The sequence below is a fragment of the Monocercomonoides exilis genome (assembly GCF_001643675.1).
Source record: "Monocercomonoides exilis strain PA203 chromosome Unknown scaffold10-1930038, whole genome shotgun sequence".
Taxonomy (NCBI): domain Eukaryota; phylum Preaxostyla; order Oxymonadida; family Polymastigidae; genus Monocercomonoides; species Monocercomonoides exilis.
Window position 1 is genome coordinate 568,362 of NW_027150555.1, and position 15,048 is coordinate 583,409.

The 15,048-nt window shown below is 38.8% G+C and overlaps 3 protein-coding genes across 3 annotated transcripts; 2 read left to right on the forward strand and 1 right to left on the reverse strand.

Annotated features, from left to right (window-relative positions):
• Positions 1-506: 506 nt before the first annotated feature.
• Positions 507-3,324, forward strand: MONOS_14330 (putative chromatin regulatory protein sir2; the record flags this gene model as incomplete). The annotated part of the gene is made up of 5 exons (XM_067867125.1): positions 507-716; positions 765-861; positions 908-1,239; positions 1,299-2,091; positions 2,265-3,324. The coding sequence occupies 5 exons, from the start codon at positions 507-509 to the stop codon at positions 3,293-3,295; spliced, it is 2,463 nt and encodes an 820-aa protein (XP_067731921.1). The 3' UTR covers positions 3,296-3,324.
• A 3,323-nt stretch (positions 3,325-6,647) lies between these two features.
• MONOS_15726 (phosphatidylinositol 4-kinase) lies at positions 6,648-12,021 on the reverse strand (the record flags this gene model as incomplete). Its single annotated transcript, XM_067868618.1, has 3 exons — positions 6,648-6,734; positions 6,839-8,915; positions 8,981-12,021. 3 exons carry the CDS (start codon positions 12,019-12,021, stop codon positions 6,648-6,650), a joined length of 5,205 nt encoding a protein of 1,734 aa, XP_067731922.1.
• Positions 12,022-13,366: 1,345 nt separating this feature from the next.
• On the forward strand, positions 13,367-13,837 carry MONOS_17239 (uncharacterized protein; the record flags this gene model as incomplete). Its single annotated transcript, XM_067870139.1, has 4 exons — positions 13,367-13,431; positions 13,493-13,535; positions 13,669-13,713; positions 13,778-13,837. The coding sequence occupies 4 exons, from the start codon at positions 13,367-13,369 to the stop codon at positions 13,835-13,837; spliced, it is 213 nt and encodes a 70-aa protein (XP_067731923.1).
• Between the last annotated feature and the right edge of the window lie 1,211 nt (positions 13,838-15,048).

Below are 15,048 nucleotides of genomic sequence, written 5' to 3' on the forward strand. Positions count from 1 at the left end.
AATTTTTGTTCAAAAAAATTTTTCAGCTTTATTATTTGAAGAAAGGAGAAAACCCGACAAATTATTGAATACTCTTTGAGAAGATGAATATCAAAAAAATGTGACCCATCGAATTTTGAGGTATTATCTTTTATTTTTCTTTATCAAATTATTGAGTGAATTTGATTCTCATCATTCCAAAATTTCCAGTGGATATTTTTTTTTATTTTTTTGAATGTTTTGTCGCATTAATTTTTAATTTTTCTAACCAAGGAACAACAATTTTTCGTTCAAATTAAATTTGTTTGTTATGTTGATAATTCTTTCAGAAGAATAAGTAAAAAAAAAATCTTTTTATTGAAATAACATATGTGGAAAAATTCAAATTTGTATTGTAAATTACATGTTGAAAACCTTTTGAAAGCTGGAAATTAATATCTGTTGAAACATTTTCATTATGAAAAAATTATGCTTATTTTGCCCTTAATAATTTAAATTTTTGTTGGTAATTTGATAGTTTGATTGTCATGAATATAGCAGATGAAACCGAAGAAATTATTGAGAATGATGAAGACGATAAAGCAAGGATCATAAATCTTGATGGTGATTCTGTAACGTTTCGTGATTCAGAGGGAAATGTGTTTTCTGTTGATTTAGCCACTTTCTCCCAACTTATAGCACAAACAATGACAAAACATATGAGAACAAGAATAAGCAATTTATGTACTCTCGAGCATGTTTGTAATTTTGTTTATGTCTATTTTTTGAGGAATAAAATTGATTAGGCTGTTCAATTAATTAACAATTCACATAACATTGTTGTTATTACTGGAGCTGGAGTTTCCGTTTCATGTGGAATACCTGATTTTCGTTCAAAAGGAGGTAAACCATTATCTTTTTTGAAATATATCAAAAAAAAATTTTCAAGGTTTTTATGATAGAGCGAAGCAAGATGGACTTTCTTCACCAGAATTGATTTTCGATTTGAGATATTTCCGTAAAGATCCTTCTTTATTTTACAACTATGCTGTCACTTTACTTCCATCAAATTACGAGCCAAGCTTTACTCATTATTTTATTTCATATCTTGAAAAACAGAATAAATTGTTAAGAAATTACACTCAAAATATCGATAATTTGGAAAAGGAAGCTGGAGCTACTCGTGTTATACAGTGTCATGGATCATTAGGTTTTACAACTTGTACTAATTGTGGACGTCATGCTCCGATTGAAGAGATTGAATCTCAAATCAGAAGAAAGGTATATGATTTTAATGTGTACGTGAGCAATATTAATTTGCTTTATTTTTGGTTATATAGGAAGTTGCAATTTGTCACGCATGCGGTGTAGGAGTTATAAAGCCAGATGTTGTGTTCTTTGGGGAAGGACTTCCTGAAGAGTTTCACAGCAGCCGTGACCCAGACATGAAAGACGAATGCGATTTGGTTATTGTCATTGGCAGTTCGCTGAACGTGCAGCCTGTTTGCACTCTTGTCGATGATCCGCCTTCGGATGTCCCGCAGATCCTGATCAACAGAGACATTGTAGGCAACAGAGACCATTTTGATATTAATTTGCTTGGCGATTGCGATGATGTGTGCGCTGTTATTGCGCAAATGTTGGGTTGGGATTTGGACAGCTTTATTTCCAATGAGAAAGCAGCCAGAGCAAAAAGAACAGTAAAACACGAAAAAAACATGGGTGGAGAAGAAGATAATAAAGAAAGTGAAAATGAGCATATGACAGAAAGATACCAAAATTTTGAATCCATTTCATCTCTTCCTGCTTCAATTGATACGTCTGTTGCATCAACTACTTCTTTTTCTTCTTCTTCAACTTCTGCTGGTAATGATTTTCAATTAAATGACAATGAAGATGAATCAATTCTTTCTGAATCCATATCAAAAGATGAATCTGCAGAAGGATCATCTCCAATACAGAATGATGCTTCAGCAGCTGATGAATCTTCTATGAATGCAACTTTATCTCATCTTAACTCAATGACATCTGATTCGCCTCGTCTTCCAATGAACCCTCAAACTTCTTTTATGAACATTAACGGAGTGACAATTGCACAGCGTTTTGTTGGACCAAACAATACGTTTTTTAGAAGTGTGATTGGATAAAAAAACAAGATTAAATAAACAGATTTATTTTTTAATTGATTGCTGATACTAATTGTCTGTATTTATTTCTCAATTTTCTGTTTTGTGTTTCATTTTGATTCTTACTCATTGTTTGATTTATTATTATTATTATTATTATTATTATTCAAATCATTGAAGAACTTGGAAAAGACGCTTATTTGGACGCTGAATGGCTTGCAGAAGCTGACGAAGAGTTAGTGCGGAAGTCATCGCACTACAGAGGAGATTCCTGTTACGACGAATTTGAAGAGAGCGAAGAGTACGATGATGAAGGGCTGGAGGAAGAGATGCTGGAGTTGCAGCGCAGGGAGATTGAGAGAGACGGGATTTGGACAAGAACACGCTCCTCCTTACAGACAAGCAGTGAAAATCCGATTGTTGTCGAAGACGACAATGATGAAGAAGGCGATGGTGATAACTATGATGATGATGAAGAAGGAGATGAAGAAGAAGATGATGATGATTACGATGATTATGAAATGGCAGACAGAGGCGACAGTGACTACTCGAGCATTGATTCTATTGATCTCTTTTCTGACTCGATTGACCGCACAATTACACAGCACAGGCGATGCTTTACAATTGACGAGAGGACAGAAGAGTGGCAGTTGTTCCATTCGCCAGAGGTGGCGTACGTGCTTAAAAGGAAAGATTTTAATTCACATGATGATGTATTTCCAATCCCTAACAGCAATGACTTTGAAAAGGAAATTAGAAATTTGAACGAATCTGAATGGAAAACAGATATTGAATGCAGAAAAAGCGATTTATTTAAATCTCATCAGAAAATTAAAGAAAACGAGCTTTCTGAAAGTTTTGATGGTTATGTTTATGAAAGGAATTTTTATCAAAAGGAAAATGAAAGAAACAGAGATGTAACACCTTTAGATGATGAAAGAAGTAGAGAATTTGACCAGATATGCGAAAAAGCAGAAACTGCACCTTTTTTACAAGTTTTAACTGGGAATGAAGAAAGATTGAAAAATAAAAAGTCTGCAGGAAATCTTTCGATAGAAAAAAGGAAAAGATTGCCGTTTGCTCCTTTTGGATCTCGTCTTCATCATTCACCTTGCTCAATCCATAGTTCAAGAAGGTGTTTCAAAAGAAAGATTGCGAGTGTTTCAGATTTAATTACTGTTTTTGAGGAACCCATTATTCTCACAACATGATGTTGAAAACTCAAATTTAATTAGCAAAATTTTTTAATTTTTGTTATCTTTATTTATTGATGAATATCTGAAAAGTTAGAACCATATTTCCATTTTGACGTGAATGAAAAAGATGAACAAGAGTTGGATTATTTATTTGCGCAAACACAACATATTTGTCAAACCATAAAAATAAGTATTTTCCAGGAAAAAAACATATATAATTGGTAAAGTTTTATATGAACAAAAACAATTTCCAAAGTGAGAACATTTTTTGTATTTCTCGTGAGAAAAAATCATTCTGCAATTAACCCCTTTGTGTTGCAAATGCAGGACATGCAATAAACCCGGGCAACATACATAAGTCAACTTTCATAAAACTTTTTGCTCATTCATTTGTTTCAAATTTGACAAAGGAAGCATTCGATATTAAAAAAATAATTTCTTTTACCAATTTTCAGCAAATGAATGAGTAAAAAAGTTAAAAAAAAAAAAAAGCTGACATTAGAATGTTGTTGAGGATTTGTCGCGCACTTCATGAAAAATGAGAAAATGTGTAATAGGATCAACTTTTTAATGGGACTTTTTCCCTTATTGGCACTTTTTTTGTTTTTGACTGCCAACTTTCAACAAACGTTGATTGGCTTTCAGTACTTCAAAAAACCTTTTTTACAAGTTTAACACAATTTATTTACAGTTTGTTTTTTAATTTTTGCTTATTACACATTGAGAAATTACGTTTTTTTGTTAAATTTGAAAGGACTTTTACCAGCCAACTAGGCAACGTCCAAGAAATTGGATACATGTTTTGAATGGCAAATACTATTATCTAACTTCTTTTAAATTCTTTTTTTTAAACACTTTTTTCTTGTTTTTTTCACATTTCATTTTTTTAACAACATTCTAACATAAAACCGATTATTTCTTTGTTAATATAATGAAATGATAAAAATAAAAATTTGATATGAAAAACAAATAGTCTGATAATAAAGTATTGGAAAAATGAAACATTAATTTTTTATATTTGTCTTTTTCAGGCAAATAGCGCAAACCAAAAATTAACAACGATCATACTTTTGTGACATTGTTAAGTTCTTGACAAATAAAAAAAAATTAATGTTTCATTTTTCCAATACTTTATTATCAGACTATTTGTTTTTCATATCAAATTTTTATTTTTATCATTTCATTATATTAACAAAGAAATAATCGGTTTTATGTTAGAATGTTGTTAAAAAAATGAAATGTGAAAAAAACAAGAAAAAAGTGTTTATGTAAAAAAAAAAAAAAGAATTTAAAAGAAGTTAGATAATAGTATTTGCCATTCAAAACATGTATCCAATTTCTTGGACGTTGCCTAGTTGGCTGGTAAAAGTCCTTTCAAATTTAACAAAAAAACGTAATTTCTCAATGTGTAATAAGCAAAAATTAAAAAACAAACTGTAAATAAATTGTGTTAAACTTGTAAAAAAGGTTTTTTGAAGTACTGAAAGCCAATCAACGTTTGTTGAAAGTTGGCAGTCAAAAACAAAAAAAGTGCCAATAAGGGAAAAAGTCCCATTAAAAAGTTGACCCTAAATGATATGCTGTCCAAATTTAATCATTTAATTGGATTATTTTTTATATTGCTTTTTATTTTTTAATTTATTAACACTTTTCATTTATATTTATTTGCGGTTCGATTTTGAATGCCCTCTTGATTTCAAGACCTTAGCGACAACTCCAAACATATTTAACACTTGGAAAGTTCTTTTTGGAATCTTATTTTTTCAATTAAAAATTTCAGATGAGCTATTCTATTTTATATGTCGCAAATGATCAACATTTTGGTTTTATAAAGCAGATCATTTAAATAACTTTTCGTAATATGTGAGTGATTGTTCATACTATCATATTTATTTTATCGAATATTTTGGTTTGAGAATTCTCATTGAATATTGATTAACGAACACTGAAAAGTCATAACTCCAAACAAAGACTATTTTTTCGTAAATATAATCTCATACAATATATTTTCTTAAACAATGATTATTCGTTGTTCATTTGAATGAAAAAAATCTTCAAAAGAAATAATACATTTGAAGATTCAACACTCCGAAAAAAGTTATGATTTCATAAATAATAATCACTCACATATTACGAAAAGTTATTTAAATGATCTGCTTTATAAAACCAAAATGTTGATCATTTGCGACATTTCAAATAGAATAGCTCATCTGAAATTTTTAATTGAAAAAATAAGATTCCAAAAAGAACTTTCCAAGTGTTAAATATGTTTGGAGTTGTCGCTAAGGTCTTGAAATCAAGAGGGCATTCAAAATCGAACCGCAAATAAATATGATAAAAGAATTTACACACACACACACACACACACACACACACACACACACACACACACACACACACACACACACACACACACACACAAAATAACATATTTGGGATGACGGTCTCAAAAAAAAATTTATGGTGAGGGTTAAACTCCGCACAAGGGAAAAAACCAGCACAAAAGACATTTTCATTCGAATTAATCAACCAATTTCATATATGTGAAAGGCTTTAAATGCAATGATCTTCCACATATATAAAATTGGTTGATTAATTTAGAAGAAAATATCATTCACACTGGTTTTTTCCCTCACGATTATGTTGTTTTTTCCTGTTTCTTCTCAGTTTTTGTGCAATTCTCCATCTCAAAAAATAACATTATTTTAAAAATATGAATTTTTAATTATTTGTTTTTCTCTATAAAACCGCAAAATTTAAGAACAAATCGCAAAATCCTTCAGTCAACGACATATTTCGAATTTGAAATATTATCAACATGAAGTGAAGTTCATTTGGAAAATGGTTTGAAGTATTTATTAATTAAGTGACATTAGAAAGAAATTTTGACAAGTGGAAAATATGGAAAACCTATGGAGATGTTGGACGATATTTTTAGCTTTATGAATTTTGTTCCATTTTGCACATTTTATTTTATTTCTCAATTTTGAAAAATTTCCGATGTCTTTTTGATACGAGAATGAAAAACTTATCATGAAAAGGTTGTGGGAAAAAAATTTTTTTTCAAATTGTTGTTTTATTCATAAATGCAAGAATTTTACCCCATGTGTTTAACATTTTTTCCAAACGTTTGAACATGCTTTAGTTATGGGATGATTATTGTTGAAAAAACAATTTCACAATTCCGAAATGGATATTGAACACTTGACGATTTTAGTCATGAACTCAAACTTTTTTTTGTAATGATTTGCATATTTAATGAAAAGAATTGGAAAAGAAAAAATTGACATTCAAAGTTATATTTTGAATTTCGAAGAGAAAAAGAAAACATATGAAACAAAATACAAATATTTGCAAATAACATAAATTAATATTTATGATTCTTTTGCATGAACTGGAACCAGTCATATAGCCCTGTCGAAACAGCTCCTTTGGCTTCTCCAACTTTCCTTCTCTGCACATTTCCAAGATCAAGCACGTTGAAAACAAAATTGCAAAATAAAATAAAATTGCATTTAAAATACAATAAGAATGAAATTCATTATTAAATGCGCAAACCATGAAAGCAACTGCCCCACACTCAGACAGCAGAGGAGCCAATCTGTTTTCCACGTCTGTCACCGAACGGGGCTTGAAACACTCCAGCTTCGACGGCATCATCAGCTCAATCGGAATCAGCAGCGACTCCATCCAGTCGCGAATCGCCAGGAAGCACTGGCAGCACAAGCACACAAACCACGAAAACCCTCCCGATCCCTCTCCCCCCATCGCAGACACCATCTCCGGTCTCAGCGGAAACGGCGCACGCTCAAACTCGATCCCGCCTGGTGCAATGTTGAAGATGTGCCCAAAGTCGATGTGCACAACATGCCCTCCCCCATCCACCAGCACATTCCCGTTGTGTCTGTCCTTCATGTTCAGCAGATACACAAGCACGCTGTATGCTGCTCCGCTCCGGATCAGATTTCGCTGGGCTCTGCGGAATGTCACATCCACAAACCCACTCCCCTTCCCGTCTCCCCGCGACCCTTCCACACCCCCATTGCTCCCTTCTCCTGATACGCTTCCTCCTTTTCCTCTCTCCTGCTCCTTTCCTTTTCCCCTTTCCATCTCCACCCCAAATCCCATTCCATACTTCAGCCCAAAATAGTCTTTCAGGTTTCCTTCCACCAGCTTCCCAATCATGTCCCGCGATGGTGCGTTTGGCACCACTTCCAGAATTCCCTTCCCGCCCTGCGTCGAGATCACCTGGTACGGCCCCACAAACACATCCACTCCCTCCCCATACAGCATCTCCCCCATCAGCCCAATCAGCTGCACTGCCAGTGAGTCTTGCCGGCAATCATCCCCCGACTTGAATATGCACGTTGCAGTCGACAGCGAGCGCAGCGACGACACATCCACCACAAACTGCTCCTCATCTCTTTCCGCTCCCTCGCTGCTCGACTGAGGAGACGATGAAAAATATGGTGATTGCCCTGAACTCTCCACTGGTGATGGCGACTGAATCTGCATCTGCAACTGCTGCTGCTGCTCTCTTGCGCTCTCTTTCTTCCTCTGCTCCCTCCACACACGTCGCTGCTGCTCCACCTCCTCTCCTCGTGCTGTGAAGAACACGATCTTCACAGGGCACTTCGCATGCGACTTCATCACTGCAATCGACTTCATATCCACCCCAACCACAACAAGCTCCGGAGCTGTCGGAATATACACTTCCCCGCTGCTGATCAGCCCCGCTGCCAGGACTGCCACTTTCTCTTTGATAAACGGCACCCGCGCCCCAATTTCCATCGCCTTCAGCACCCCGCTGATCGCAGTCAATGCCCCATAAAATCCAAACAGCAGCCGAAGATTCGCCCACTCTGCCTCCGAAAGAGACGACTGCACCAGCCCAATCATCAGCGACACACACTGCAAAAACACAACATCCTCCACTCCCAGCACCTCTTCCTTTCCCTTCTTCTTCTTCTTCTGTTGGCTTTGTTGTTGTTGTTGTTGTTGCTGTTGCTGCATCTGCGGAGCTGTAGAAGAGCTTTCCAGCCGAGCAGGCACTTGCTCTCGTGCTTCGCTCTCGCTCTTCTCGTTTGCTTCTGCCTCGTCCGAATTTGTGTCCTCGTTCGCCTTGCTGTCTCCTTCTCCATCATCTCCATTGTCTGCCTCTGTGTTGTCCAGCCTGTCCAGAGCCAGAATAGTTGCTGCACTGTCTCTCCCCACCCCCATCTTTTCAGCTCCTCCTCTTCCATATCGGTGTGCAATCCGTCTTTCTGCCTCTTCCTCTGCTGCTCGTATCATCTGCTCGTTCTCCCCCTCAACTGCTGGCAGCTGGCAGTTCAGCTCCCACAACAGCCTGTGCCCGAGTACCCGCGACGACCAGGCTGCCCCAATCAGCACTCGGCAGATCGACCCGCACCGCACCACAAACTGCATCACACCCAGCGGAGAAAGCGGTGCCAGCACCAGCTCTGACACTACACACGGAATCGGAGTTGAAGTCGAGGATGGATGAGAGGCAGCAAATGCTGAAAGTGCTGAAGACGATGACAAGTCACAACTGTCGAGAGCAACTTCCGAAGTGGGCTTATCCGGAACATGGGCTGCTCGAACGGGATGATCGCAAATGAGGTCGGCCCTTGCACTACCGAAGGTGAAGACGATGTTGGTGAGAGTGCTGAGTATCGGGTGGTGTGCCGAACAAAGAACAACTGATCGCATGCATCCATTCTCTGCTCCATATCCTGATCGCTCGAAAGAGTAAATATCTGTTTTCCAATTGCATTTGAAGATGAAGTCGAAGAAGCAGAAGAAGCAGAAGATGGCAATGTTGACACTGATGTTAATGCTGATGAAGATAAAAGATGAGACATTTGCTGAGATGCATCTGCGCCTTTCTCAATGCTTCTCCTTTTTTCATCTTCAATAAGCTTCTTTTTGAAGCTCTTCATCTCCCTCTTGGTTGCTTGCCCAAAGCATTTCGAAGGAAACTCAAACAATCCCAGCTCAAAATGCTCCTTTCCATTTTGTGTGAATGGCGCCATCCGGAACGATTGCACAAACTGTGGCAGATAGAACGTGATGCGCAGAGGAGGTGCGACTGCAATCGACCACGACACAAATGCTTGCACACACGAATGAATCCGCAGTGCTGTTGGCACATTCGGCGACAAATAGGACATTGCTGAGTCGATCGGAGCTGCTCCACACAGCGACAGCACTTGCAGCGCACCACACGAACCGAACATCCTCGGAGTTCCAATCACTCCAATGTGCTCTGTCACAGAGTGAGGAGCAACAATATGATGTGTCGCTCCAAACTTGTGCTCCACTTTCGCCTTCTTTGCTTGTGACCCAAATGCCCTCTTCACAAAGTGCTCATTCAAGCGAATTGCTCTGCATCCAGCATCCACACCCACACACACCCCGTCTCTCCCTGATACTCCTCCTGATGCTGCAACAGGATCAGCACTTGCCAGCGCCTCCACAACATTCTGATACTCAGGCTGCTTCACCACCAGCCGCATCGACACAGCCAGCTCAGGCGAAACATCCCACGCTGCTGATGCCACTGCAAAATAAGGTGACGAAGTGAGCCACAGCGCATGCGTCGCACATCCCTGCCGTGACAAAGATATGCACGATGCACTGTCTGTCAGCGAAAGCGAAGAGGTGAATGTGTTGTTCAGCTGCCGTGCTGTCGACTTCTTCCTCTTCGATGCTGCTGCCCCTGTCTCTCCCGTTACACCATCAACCCAAGGAATAGGTGGCATGACACGCAACGAGTTTGGCGAAGGCAACGCCGAGGAAGCAGCAGAACTGCGCGAATTCAGATGCCCCAGCGAGCTTGTCCACTTCGGTGGCTGAGGCTTCTCCAGGCGCTGTGTCAGATGCACAACCAGCGGATCGTGCCACGTGATCGTCCGCTCGATCGTCGACTCTGCCAGAACATGCACAAGACTCGCCCGCTCCACAAACGAAGTTCCACGCGAGGGTGATACAATCGGAAGACGCAGCAGGAACGGCGATGGAAGCAGTGGCACATTTGGCGACAGAACAGGAGGAAGGAGAGGATGCAGTTGAGCAAAAGTTGCAGTCGAGCTCGAACACGAAGACGGATTCACAAAAAGTGAAGCCTTTTTGTCTTCAGCTGCCTTCGCCTTCGACAGCGCCAGAAGGGCTGAATATGCACATCGGCTGCTCACAGAATCTGACAGTGGCACTGTTCGGCAAGACGATTCACCATTCACAAACTCTGATGGCTTGTGGTGATAGTTCGACTGCGATTGCGATGAAAACCGAGAAAACAGGGAGGAGCCTGGCAGAAACACACAGCTGCTGTCCAGCGATTGTGCTGTCAATCCATCGCTCGAACGGGATGACGATCCAGATGCCCTCTTTCCTAGCTCAGCCGTGTAGTTTCTGGTGAAAGGCGCTGAAGTCAGGCTGTTGGGCACACAATGCACACTCCCAAAAGGTGATGTGTCCAGACCATGAGGTGTCTGGAACACACTCCTTGTCACAGAGCCTCCCTCGCAAAATGGCATCGTGCTCATCCGATAATCACTCCCCAGCAGATCAATCTGTGGCATCTCTGGCAGCTCCGTTGCTTCCATCCCATTTGTATTTTCGGCTCTGTCCTTTCTGCTGCCACCAATGCAGTTCTCACATCTGCTTGCTGCAAATGACAGAGAAAGAGCTGACAGAGAAGTGATTGCAGCTGGAGCAGCTGACGGAATCGATCTTCGGGCACAAAACAGGGGAGACGAATTCAACGATGGAGAAGGTGTCGAGAATGATAGAAGAGTGCTCATGTCGGAAATGAAAGGCGCTTGTGTGCCTTGATCTCCTTTCTTTGCCTCCTCATCCTGCTTCAACGAAACATCTGAAGAAGAGTATGTCGAGGCGAGTGACGAGCCATAACGCGACAGATTCCACGTGAGAGGCGCCAGAAGAGGAGCCACCTGAGGTGCAAATGCTGCAGTTGATGAATTCGATGATGGTGAAAGAACACCTGGCAGATGCAACTGTCTCAGCACTCTTTCCCTCAAGACATACAATGCTTTCTTCCTGCTCCCTCTTTCAGAGCCCTTCGTTCTGCTATTCCTCTGTGCACTTGCTGAAGATACTGATGCTGCAGATGCCACAGATGTCACAGAAGAAGGAGAAGACGAGCGGTGCCCAAACGCTGTTGACTCCCGGTCAGCCACAAAAGACGACAGCTCGTCCATCGAGCTGTGCAGAAAGTGCGACGAGTACTCAGCTGCAAGCGACGGTGACAGCATCCGCGTGAATGCAATCGACGGCGATGGCAGCGAGCCCTGATACATCACCGATGGCCCCAGCGACAAAATCACGCTGCTCGACGAGGGAGTGCGGCTCAGCGGAGACGGAGACAAGCTCGGATATCGCATGCCATACGGCGTCAGAGCAGACGGCCGCACAGGTGTGGGTGCAGTGGGAGAGGGATGAGCTGGCGATGGAGCAGCGCTGGCTGGCGTGTCTGCACGATCTACAAACGGCGCAAACGCCATCATCCGCCTCATTAGCTTCTTTCGCAACGAGTCGCTGCTGTCCTTCCTGTGCAGACCAGCCATCGACCCTGCCACTGAATACGATGTGCCATCATCCACGCCTCCACCAGCATACGGAGAAAGAGGAAACGGCCGCGACGCTGAACGCTGCATCGGAGAGTGTGTTGCTGTCAGGCTGTCTGAAAACACACTCGGCGTCTGTCCATCCCCATCCATCCGCGAGTATCCCACAGAAAGCGAAGAAAAAGGAAGCACCGAAAAAGAGCTTCCCCCTTCCAACGATAGCGAACTTGCCACATCTTCATTCAGAAAAAATATTTGCGCAAGAGGCGCCGACTGAAGCTGCGACGGCGGGTTTTTCTCGAGTCAGTTGCGCAGCTTTATCACAGACACAAGAAACTACTCCACAAGCTGCTCAGAATTTCCAGTTGGGAACGACACAGGAAAAGTGCTGCCATCCTCAAAGTTCAGCCCATTTTGCGCAGATGAAGCTGAAGAAGTGAATTCCTGACTTTGATCAAAGAAAGGAAAATGAGATCTATAAACAGAGCGTGCAGAACTCTCTGGTGAGCATTGATTGATAATTTCAATAAATCATATTCCAATTGAAAAATTTGCATTCTCCTGCTTCGGTCACTTTCTGCATTGATTTGTCAAATTGTTGATTGGCCCTCGATTTTTTGTAATTTTTCCAGTGGGTCTGAAGAGAAAGAAGAAGAAATTGAATTATAAAAAAAGTTGTCTTTTAGAAGAAGAGTTTTGAATTGTCCATTCTTCGGAAATGTGATGAATCCATGAACGCTGTTGAACTGATGTTTTTGGCCTTCAACTGGAAATCTCAAAAATGGCAGATAGAAATCGCACTTCCTATAATTTAACAGTCAAATTCTGGAAGTCAAAAAGGTTTGGTGTTAACTGAAAACATGAAGTTGACGAATGCAAAATTGCAAAATAAATAGAATACAAACATTTTCCCAAGAAAATGAAGTGAATTGCCACGATCGATAGTTTATGGAGAAAATGCTTTCATGCTTTTTTTGCTCGAAGAAAACAAATATTCAAAAATAACTCAAGTGAATGGAATTATGAACTTCAAGCCAACTTCTCGTTTTCCATTATTTTTGCATTATTTCCAGTGTCGTTCATAAGATAAAACTTTCTTTCTTAAAATCTTATTTCCATTTGCTTTTAATACGTATGTGCGAAACTGTTGATTGAATAAATGAAGCATTTGAATTCTGAATATTAACAATTGCTTGCAGCTTTACCATCAAATAATATCATATATATTCCTTTTCCAATATAATAACATCATTTTCATATCGAATACTTTCGTACTTCCAAGGAAAAAACTAAAAAATGTTCGATCGTTTACATAACATTTTCGAAAAGATCAAAATACAATGTTTTGGTCCGCAGGAATTGTGCAAAAGACAATGTTTTCTGTAACTTCCATGGAGCTCTGAAAAAATTTCATGTATTTTCTTTGAAAAGAGCTACTTCTTTATCGCTTTGAAATGAGCGTGAAAAAAGTGGGTTTTTAACATTTTTTGTATTTTGAATGCGATTGTCTTCATCCACGGAAAAAATGATCAGCCCCAGGCTTAAGAGTTATGCTTCTGTGTGGTGTGTATTTTGTTTTTTATCATTCTTTGCAAAGAATTTGATTTTGTTGAAATACAAAAAGCTTGAAAACTGCTGATGGATACACAAAAACACCAAATCGTGATGTTTGCCAACAACAAAATACAATTTTTTCTTTGTTCAAAGGAGATGTTATCTCAACAAGATTGGAGTGCTTTTTGACGACTTCAAACACAAAAATTCCTTTGATTCAAGATTGCAATCTAAATGGCGATGAAGGTTATTGTGACTGATGAACATATTGGAATAGAACATTCGGAAAATGTTTGTGCATTCAGCTTCTCCCCAATGTTGCACATTGTTCAGCTTTATTGAATTTTGTAATTAGAGGAAAAATGCTCATCAATTAATGTTTGCCAGCTCTAATTCATTGGAAGGTATTCAGTAAATCTTATTGCAAATGGATTTTCTGATTTGCAGTTTGTTCAGAGAATATTTGCATTCTTTTCCATTTCATTGCTGTTCCTGTTATCATTCAATTTTTGGAAAAGCAAGGTCATTGATGAAACCCTATTTGATGTTCCTTTGAATGAACAAAGTGGATTTTGAAAATCATCATTATTGAGATAGATCGGATCCTTTGCGAACCTTCATCTTCTTTGTGACAGATGCAATCAAAAAAAAGGAGAAGAATTTTTGATGCCTTGTATTGGCTGAATTTTCAATTTTTTTCATTCATGCAAATGAAAAGTTAATGCCAAAAGAGAACAAAGGAAAAATGGAGTTCTCAAGAAAGATGAAGCAGTTGCATGAGATTTGGAAATATCAATCTCAACATCAAAAGAAGAAAATGGCTTTGGATGGAAAGGTTATATCCAATCAAAGCATACCTTTAGGAGTCTTATCAATTGAAAAACAAAAAGAGGTGTTTTATATTTGTTTGTATCTATTGTTTGAAATCAATTTATTTTTTTTTCTTTTATTCTGGATTAATTGATTTTTATTTTATATTAGCAGGTAGACAGATGGAAATGTGCAACATTCAGATTTTGAAATGATAATCAGCAATTGTGACAAATCAGGAGCTGAAGGGAATTATCTTTTTTGGATTGTTCAAGTTATTTTAAGACAACTACGAAAGAAGGAAGGAAATGAGGAACAATGAAATCGGAGCTAATTTCACACTTTGAGGAAACAAATTCTCAGAGGAAGATGAAGTGAGAAGACAATTTGGTTTGATTTTTTTATTTCATTGTTTTTGTTAAAAATCCATTTTTTGGAATATGAATTTTGCCAGGAATTGTTCTTTTTCAAATTTGGAGTTGAATATTTCTATCTGCACAGCATTCCAAAGGATTCATCTTTCATCCACTATCTTTGCATTAACTGTCATTTCTTTTCGTGAAACGAACGGGAACTGTATTGACTCACAGGATGAAAGAATTAGATAACAAATTGACAAAACAAAGGACAATCAGACACAACTTTTTTGAGAGGAAGCAATGAGTCAGAAAATGAAAGATTGAAATGAGGTTTGAGATGACAAGCTGAAATGTATTTTTGAAAAATAAAAAAAAGTTTGATGATAGAAAAGTGAGAACATGGAATAACAACTTGTTGCATTTGCTCACCTTTTTTATCTCATATATTTTTTTTGAA